At 42.1% G+C, this 10000-nt stretch overlaps 1 protein-coding gene across 2 annotated transcripts in view; it reads left to right on the forward strand.

The window, feature by feature from the left end:
- LOC113805639 (uncharacterized) overlaps window positions 1-10000 on the forward strand; it is a 33199-nt gene that overhangs the window by 17387 nt on the left and 5812 nt on the right. For both annotated transcript variants that reach the window (XM_070140018.1, XM_070140019.1), the window contains exons 2-5: window positions 1468-1606; window positions 5145-5316; window positions 8911-9132; window positions 9587-9763. In XM_070140018.1, coding sequence (XP_069996119.1) covers window positions 1479-1606; window positions 5145-5316; window positions 8911-9132; window positions 9587-9763 — 699 coding nt within the window. In that variant the 5' untranslated portion in view covers window positions 1468-1478. The remainder of the gene's footprint in view (window positions 1-1467; window positions 1607-5144; window positions 5317-8910; window positions 9133-9586; window positions 9764-10000) is intronic.

Below are 10000 nucleotides of genomic sequence, written 5' to 3' on the forward strand. Positions count from 1 at the left end.
TTAAAAAATCGACCGTCCTTCGTAAATTTGGCAGCATTCCTTACGAAAACGTATGTATATGTAAGCTGTATTTGGGTTCATCTTCACGGTATGGACGCACTAAGGCAAAGCAAATTGAAGATACTCTTATAGAGGACAAAAAAATAGTTATCGGTATGAGAAATATTCCTCAGACAAACGGTAACGCAAAAATAAATAAATAAATAAATCTTTACGATATGGACGCACTAAGTTGGGGCTAATTGCATATTCTTGAAGAAGACAAAAGTTGCAGAGGTCGGTTTAAGAAACAACCTGCAGACACGAACAGTAACGCCACAACTTACATTGATGAATGATTTTTTGGACGTAAAGAATTATCAGTATTTTCATTGTTATAATTTTCATCATAATTTTTATTATCATTATCATTTTTATCATTGTCATTTTTTTTCTTATCATTATCATATTTTTTTATTATCATTATCATCAATTTTTTTATCAACATTATCATTTTTCATTTTCATTATAATCTTTCATTTTCATTATCATTGTTCATTATCATTATCATTGTTCATTATCATTATCATTGTTCATTATCATTATCATTGTTCGTTATCATTGTTCATTATCATTATCATTGTTCATTATCATTATCATTGTTCATTATCATTATCATTGTTCATTATCATTATCATTGTTCATTATCATTATCATTGTTCATTATCATTATCATTGTTCATTATCATTATCATTGTTCATTATCATTATCATTGTTCATTATCATTATCATTGTTCATTGTCATTATCATTGTTCATTGTCATTATCATTGTTCATTGTCATTATCATTGTTCATTGTCATTATCATTGTTCATTGTCATTATCATTGTTCATTGTCATTATCATTGTTCATTGTCATTATCATTGTTCATTGTCATTATCATTGTTCATTGTCATTATCATTGTTCATTGTCATTATCATTGTTCATTGTCATTATCATTGTTCATTGTCATTATCATTGTTCATTGTCATTATCATTGTTCATTGTCATTATCATTGTTCATTGTCATTATCATTGTTCATTGTCATTATCATTGTTCATTGTCATTATCATTGTTCATTGTCATTATCATTGTTCATTGTCATTATCATTGTTCATTGTCATTATCAATCATTGTTCATTGTCATTATCAATCATTGTTCATTGTCATTATCATTGTTCATTGTCATTATCATTGTTCATTATCATTATCATTGTCATCGTTTTCATTATCATTGTCATCGTTTTTATTATCATTATCATCGTTTTTATTATCATTATCATCGTTTTTATTATCATTATCATCGTTTTTATTATCATTATCATCGTTTTTATTATCATCATCATTCTTGGTTTTCTTATCATTATCATCATCTTTATTATCATTATCATCATTTATTATAATCATTATTAAAGCTTTTATCATTTTATCATTCTCATTCGCAGTTCGAAGCAAGATGGGCGCAGTGGGCCAGATCCTGATTTTGTCTCTGATGGGCGTGCAGCTGGCATGGGCGCTGGTCAAGACGCCTTCCCTTGGCCGAAGCAACACCATTGACCCCGTGGACATGTGTCGGGAAATCAAGTAAGTAAACTAGAGGTGTTGTAGAAGGTAGAGGTGTCTTGGGTAAGCTGGGAGGGTGTTCAGTGAGGGGAGTGTTAGCTAGGGTGTGACAAGTAAGTAGTTTGAAAGTGTTAAGTAATCTGACGGAGTGTTGAAGGATTCCATTCAGCTTTTCTTTTTTCATATTTGATTTCTTAGTTTTTTCCTGCATTTAACTTTTTTCTTTTATATTTTCCTTTTTTCCATTTTTCGTTGTTTACCATTTGCCAACCAACGTCTTTCTCTTTTTCTCTTTCTCTTTTTTTTCTCTTTCTCTTTTTTTCTTTCTCTTTTTTCTCTTTCTCTTTTTTCTCTTTCTCTCTCTCTCTCTCTCTCTCTCTCTCTCTCTCTCTCTCTATCTATCTATCTATCTATCTATCTATCTATCTATCTATCTATCTATCTATCTATCTATCTATCTATCTATCTATCTATCTATCTATCTATCTATCTATCTATCTATCTATCTTTTATTCGTGGACGCATCTCGGCGCACACCATTTTCTTCGTCCTCTTTTTTATTTTTCTCTTTTCTTTCCTCTCTCTTCTCAGATTCGTGGACGCATCTCGCCGCACATCTTTATTTTCTTCGTCCTCTCCTTTCTTACCCCTCTCTTCTCATTCCTCTCTCTTCTCATTCCTCTCTCTTCCCATTCCTCTCTCTTCTCATTCCCCTCTCTTCTCATTCCCCTCTCTTCTCATTCCCCTCTCTTCTCATTCCCCTCTCTTCTCATTCCCCTCTCTTCTCATTCCCCTCTTCTCATTCCTCTCTCTTCTCATTCCTCTCTCTTCTCATTCCTCTCTCTTCTCATTCCTCTCTCTTCTCATTCCTCTCTCTTCTCATCCCCCTCTCTTCTCATCCCCCTCTCTTCTCATCCCCCTCTCTTCTCATTCCCCTTCTCATTCCCTCTCTTCTCATTCCCCTCTCTTCTCATTCCCCTCTCTTCTCATTCCCCTCTCTTCTCATTCCCCTCTCTTCTCATTCCCCTCTCTTCTCATTCCCCTCTCTTCTCATTCCCCTCTCTTCTCATTCCCCTCTCTTCTCATTCCCCTCTCTTCTCATTCCCCTCTCTTCTCATTCCCCTCTCTTCTCATTCCCCTCTCTTCTCATTCCCCTCTCTTCTCATTCCCCTCTCTTCTCATTCCCCTCTCTTCTCATTCCCCTCTCTTCTCCTTCCTCTCTCTTCTCATCCCCCTCTTCTCATTCCCCTCTCTTCTCATTCCCCTCTCTTCTCATTCCCCTCTCTTCTCATTCCCCTCTCTTCTCATTCCCCTCTCTTCTCATTCCTCTCTCTTCTCATTCCCCTCTCTTCTCATTCCCCTCTCTTCTCATTCCCCTCTCTTCTCATTCCCCTCTCTTCTCATTCCCCTCTCTTCTCATTCCCCTCTCTTCTCATTCCCCTCTCTTCTCATTCCCCTCTCTTCTCATTCCTCTCTCTTCTCATTCCTCTCTCTTCTCATTCCTCTCTCTTCTCATTCCTCTCTCTTCTCATTCCTCTCTCTTCTCATTCCCCTCTCTTCTCATTCCCCTCTCTTCTCATTCCCCTCTCTTCTCATTCCCCTCTCTTCTCATTCCTCTCTCTTCTCATCCCCCTCTCTTCTCATTCCCCTCTCTTCTCATTCCCCTCTCTTCTCATTCCCCTCTCTTCTCATTCCCCTCTCTTCTCATTCCCCTCTCTTCTCATTCGCCTCTCTTCTCATTCCCCTCTCTTCTCATTCCCCTCTCTTCTCATTCCCCTCTCTTCTCATTCCCCTCTCTTCTCATTCCCCTCTCTTCTCATTCCCCTCTCTTCTCATTCCCCTCTCTTCTCATTCCCCTCTCTTCTCATTCCCCTCTCTTCTCATTCCCCTCTCTTCTCATTCCCCTCTCTTCTCATTCCCCTCTCTTCTCATTCCCCTCTCTTCTCATTCCCCTCTCTTCTCATTCCCCTCTCTTCTCATTCCCCTCTCTTCTCATTCCCCTCTCTTCTCATTCCCCTCTCTTCTCATTCCTCTCTCTTCTCATTCCTCTCTCTTCTCATTCCTCTCTCTTCTCATTCCTCTCTCTTCTCATTCCTCTCTCTTCTCATTCCTCTCTCTTCTCATTCCCCTCTCTTCTCATTCCCCTCTTCTCATTCCTCTCTCTTCCCATTCCTCTCTGTTCTCATTCCCCTCTCTTCTCATTCCCGTCTCTTCTCATTCCCCTCTCTTCTCATTCCCCTCTCTTCTCATTCCCCTCTCTTCTCATTCCCCTCTCTTCTCATTCCCCTCTCTTCTCATTCCCCTCTCTTCTCATTCCCCTCTCTTCTCATTCCCCTCTCTTCTCATTCCCTCTCTTCTCATTCCCTCTCTCTTCTCATTCCCCTCTCTTCTCATTCCCCTCTCTTCTCATTCCCCTCTCTTCTCATTCCCCTCTCTTCTCATTCCTCTCTCTTCTCATTCCTCTCTCTTCTCATTCCCTTCTCTTCTCATTCCTCTCTCTTCTCATTCCTCTCTCTTCTCATTCCTCTCTCTTCTCATTCCCCTCTCTTCTCATTCCTCTCTCTTCTCATTCCTCTCTCTTCTCATTCCCCTCTCTTCTCATTCCTCTCTCTTCTCATTCCCTCTCTTCTCATTCCCTCTCTCTTCTCATTCCTCTCTCTTCTCATTCCTCTCTCTTCTCATTCCTCTCTCTTCTCATTCCTCTCTCTTCTCATTCCCCTCTCTTCTTATTCCCCTCTCTTCTCATTCCCCTCTCTTCTCATTCCTCTCTCTTCTCATTCCTCTCTCTTCTCATTCCTCTCTCTTCTCATTCCTCTCTCTTCTCATTCCTCTCTCTTCTCATTCCTCTCTCTTCTCATTCCCCTCTCTTCTCATTCCCCTCTCTTCTCATTCCCCTCTCTTCTCATTCCCCTCTCTTCTCATTCCCCTCTCTTCTCATTCCTCTCTCTTCTCATTCCCTCTCTTCTCATTCCCCTCTCTTCTCATTCCTCTCTCTTCTCATCCCCCTCTTCTCATTCCCCTCTCTTCTCATTCCCCTCTCTTCTCATTCCCCTCTCTTCTCATTCCCCTCTCTTCTCATTCCCCTCTCTTCTCATTCCCCTCTCTTCTCATTCCTCTCTCTTCTCATTCCTCTCTCTTCTCATTCCTCTCTCTTCTCATTCCTCTCTCTTCTCATTCCTCTCTCTTCTCATTCCTCTCTCTTCTCATTCCTCTCTCTTCTCATTCCTCTCTCTTCTCATTCCTCTCTCTTCTCATTCCTCTCTCTTCTCATTCCTCTCTCTTCTCATTCCTCTCTCTTCTCATTCCTCTCTCTTCTCATTCCTCTCTCTTCTCATTCCTCTCTCTTCTCATTCCTCTCTCTTCTCATTCCTCTCTCTTCTCATTCCTCTCTCTTCTCATTCCTCTCTCTTCTCATTCCTCTCTCTTCTCATTCCTCTCTCTTCTCATTCCTCTCTCTTCTCATTCCTCTCTCTTCTCATTCCTCTCTCTTCTCATTCCTCTCTCTTCTCATTCCTCTCTCTTCTCATTCCTCTCTCTTCTCATTCCTCTCTCTTCTCAGATTCGTGGACGCATCTCGCCGCTCGGCCACGCGGGAGTCGGTGCTTCGAGACCTGTGCGAAGCGGGAGTCACTCACGTCGAACTCGATGACAAAATGAAGCAGTTCGCGATCTTCAACCTGCACAGGGACAACTTCGAGGACGCGGCCAAGTGGCACTCCGGGGATGCCAAGGTCGGTGCCCGGGCGTGCAGGGGAGGGTGGAGGGGTGTGTGTGGGGGGGAGTGTGTGTGTGTGTGTGGTGTGTGGGTGTGTGTGTGCTTGTACATGTACATTTGTGTGTGTGTGTTTGTACATGTACATTTGTGTGTGTGTGTGTGTGTGTTTGTACATGTACATTCATACATGTTTGTGCATGTATATTTATACATGTTTGTACATGTACATTTTTACATGTTTGTACATGTACATTCATACATGTTTGTGCATGTATATTTATACATGTTTGTACATGTACATTTTTACATGTTTGTACATGTACATTTTTACATGTTTGTACATGTACATATATACATGTTTGTACATGTACATTTATACATGTTTGTACATGTACATTTATACATGTTTGTACATGTACATTTATACATGTTTGTACATGCACATTTATACATGTTTGTACATGTACATTTATACATGTTTGTGCATGTATATTTATACATGTTTGTACATGTACATTTTTACATGTTTGTACATGTACATTTTTACATGTTTGTACATGTACATTTATACATGTTTGTACATGTACATTTTTACATGTTTGTACATGTACATTTTTACATGTTTGTACATGTACATTTTTACATGTTTGTACATGTACATTTTTACATGTTTGTACATGTACATTTATACATGTTTGTACATGTACATTTATACATGTTTGTACATGTACATTTATACATGTTTGTACATGTACATTTATACATGTTTGTACATGTACATTTATACATGTTTGTACATGCACATTTATACATGTTTGTACATGTACATTTATACATGTTTGTACATGTACATTTATACATGTTTGTACATGTACATTTATACATGTTTGTACATGTACATTTATACATGTTTGTACATGTACATTTATACATGTTTGTACATGTACATTTATACATGTTTGTACATGTACATTTATACATGTTTGTACATGTACATTTATACATGTTTGTACATGTACATTTATACATGTTTGTGCATGTACATTCATACATGTTTGTGCATGTACATTCATACATGTTTGTGCATGTACATTCATACATGTTTGTGCATGTACATTCATACATGTTTGTGCATGTACATTCATACATGTTTGTGCATGTACATTCATACATGTTTGTGCATGTACATTTATACATGTTTGTGCATGTACATTTATACATGTTTGTACATGTACATTTATACATGTTTGTACATGTACATTTATACATGTTTGTACATGTACATTTATACATGTTTGTACATGTACATTTATACATGTTTGTACATGTACATTTATACATGTTTGTACATGTACATTTATACATGTTTGTACATTCACATTTATACATGTTTGTACATGCACATTTATACATGTTTGTACATGCACATTTATACATGTTTGTACATGTACATTTATACATGTTTGTACATGTACATTTATACATGTTTGTACGTCTGCCTGTATATGTATGTGTATATATACATACATATATGCATGCATACATGTATACATGCATACATATATGCATGCATATATATACATATTTATATATAGATTCATAGATACATAGATAGATATAGATATACATATTTATATACATATACATATACACATATAAACACATACATACATATATGCATGCATACATACATAAACGCACACAGAAATTTATAGACATTTATATAAAACATTTGATATCACATATGTTAACACAATCAAATCTATCGGTTTGTATAGAACGACCACTTGAAATTCCCCTTCAGAAAAGCCACATTACAAACCATCTTTTTACAACGACCACCTGCCTTATGCGACCAGCAATTGCCCAACCAACGCCCACACGCAAAGTTACCTATTCCCAATTATCGGGATATTTCGCTTGTATTAATTACTTATAACTCCACTTAGAATGGTCGCTCAGGCAAGTATAGATTTTTTTTTTCTCTTTATAAAGACCATCTACATGGAAAGGCCGCTTTTCTTGTTTTGTTTTTTTTCTCATGTGGGGTTTCTAAACAACTTTGTGTATATTCTGAATAAGAGTAAGGATAGATAGCAGGATAGATAGGCAGATAGATAGGAGATTGATAGGTAGAAAGATATATTGGTAGATAAATGGCTGGATAAACTGAATAGATGGCTAGACAGACTGACAGATAAGGGATAGATGGATAGATTGAAAGATGATCAGATAGCGAGGATAGGTAGGCTAATACATAAGTAGATATACTGTAAATAGATAGACCTGCAGATAGAGAAATGGCTTTTTAAAATTTCTGAAACGCGCAGAATATCGCATCAATGTACAGAGATGACCGGACGTACAAATTTGCATAAACATTTTCCTTTTCCATTTGTTTATGTAAATTAGTTACTAACCGAGTAGAGGAGATGGGTAGCGATTCTAAGATGAGAGAGAGAGAGAGGGAGAGGGAGATGGGGGAGAGGAGGAAGAGGAGGGGAAGAGAGGGAAGGGGAAGAGAGGGAAGGGGAAGAGAGGGAAGGGGGAGAGAGGGAAGGGGAAGAGAGGGAAGGGGAGAGGGAGAGGGAGGGGGGGAAGAGAAGGAGGAATGAGAGAGGTGGGAGGGAGGGAGAGAGAGAGAGAGATAGGAGGGAGGGGGAGAGAAGAAAAAAATGAAAACAGACATAAAGGGGAAGAGAAGAGACAGAAAAAAAATCAGACTCAACCAGAATTTACCCCCTCAACCACACTCACCTCCCCCTTCTCCACACACCCCCTTCTCCCCCTTTCCCCTACCTCCCCCTCCCCTTCCCTCCCCCTTCCCCCCTACCCTCCCCCTCCCCTTCCCTCCCCTACTTCCCCCTACCTCCCCCTCCCCTTCCCTCCCCGCTTCCCCCTCACCTCCCTACCCTTCCCCCTCTCCCTTCCCCCTCCCCCTTCCCCTACCTCCCCCCACCCCTTCCCTCCCCCCTTCCCCCTACCTCCCCCACCCCCTTCCCTCCCCCCCTTCCCCTACCTCCCCCTCCCTTCCCTCCCCCCTCTCCCCCTCCTCCCTTCCCCCTCCCCCTTTTCCCTACCTCCCACCCTTCCCCTCCCCTTCCCCTACCTCCCCCACCCCTTCCCTCCCCCCCTTCCCCTACCTCCCCCACCCCTTCCCTCCCCCCTAGTTCCCCCTACCACCTTCCCCCTCCCCTTCCCTCCCCTACCTCCCACCTCCCTTCCCTCCCCCTTCCCCCTCCCCCTTTCCCCTACCTCCCCCCACCCCTTCCCTCCCCCCTTCCCCCTACCTCCCCCACCCCCTTCCCTCCCCCCTTCCCCTACCTCCCCCTCCCCTTCCCCTCCCCCATAGTTTCCCTACCTCTCCCTTCCCTCCCCCCACCTCCCCTACCTCCCACCTCCCCTTCCCTCCTCCATCTAGTTTCCCCCTCCCCTTCCCTCCCTCCCTCCACCTACCTCCCTTCCCTCCCCACCACCCCCTTCCCCCTTCCCTCCCCACCTCTCTCCTCCCTCTCCCCCTTCCCTCCCTCCTACCTCCCCCTCCCCTTCCCCTACCTCCCCATCCCCCCCCACCTCCCACCCCCTAACCCCTCTCCCACCCCACCCGCAGAACGTAATAGACGACCCCTACTGGACCATCAACGACGTGGAACAACTGAAGGACACGAAATACCACTGGTACACCCACGGCCTCCCGATGTGGCCCCTCCCCCACCAGGCCATCTCCAACACCACGGCCAAGTCCATCCTGCCGAAGAAGAAGCCGGCGGACTGGCCCAACTACGGCATGGCGACGCCCGTGTACTTCGCTGCCAAGGCGTGGAGGAACCAGGTGGGTCGTCTTAACGGGGTTTGTGGGCGGGATGGATGGGATGGATGGGATAGATGGGAAGATTGGAAGATTATTAGATAGCGAGGATGCGTAGGCTGATAGATAGATGGCTTGGTTTAAGATGTCTGGGTGGTGATGATGGTGATTATGGGGATGGTGGTGATGATGATAATAGTTGTGACAGTGGTGATAATGATGTTAATTGTGGTGATGATAATTATAGTGGTGATAATGGTGTTGATGATATTGTGATGATATTGATGATAGTGGTAATAACATTGATAATGGTAGTAATAGCGATAACCGCATTAGTATCATTATTAGTAGTGGAAGTAATGATAACGATCATTACACTAAAATACCAATGCCGATGATACCCTTATTTTCGAATGTAATTAATAAAAACTTGCCTCATCCCCTCCCCCTCCCCCACCCCCTCCCCCACCCCCCGAAGGCGTGGAGTGCGGAGGAGTTCTTCCAGCAGCAGCCGAAGAACTCCCCCTTCAAGAGCCACAAGGATTTCCACAAGCTGGCCAAGGAGGTCGTCGAGAAGGTGAACGGCCAGCAGGTGGAGAGCTACAGTGATTGGCCTTTCCTCCGCTACTCTCTGCTTCCTATGGTGAAGAGTATGGTGAGTTCTTTTTTTCTTTTTTTTCTTTTTTTTTCGTTTTTTCAGTTTGTGTGTGTGTGTGTGTGTGTGTGTGTGTGTGTGTGTATGTATGCGTGTGTGTTTGTATGCGTGTGTATGTAAACGTATGTATGTGTATCTATATGTATGTATGTATGTGTATTTGCCTGGTGATATCTTTTGGGGAGTTGGGTGGTGATCTATGGTGCTCATTCCTGCGTTCTCTGGTTAATGTGGAGA

Source organism: Penaeus vannamei, chromosome 26, assembly GCF_042767895.1.
Source record: "Penaeus vannamei isolate JL-2024 chromosome 26, ASM4276789v1, whole genome shotgun sequence".
Lineage (NCBI taxonomy): Eukaryota > Metazoa > Arthropoda > Malacostraca > Decapoda > Penaeidae > Penaeus > Penaeus vannamei.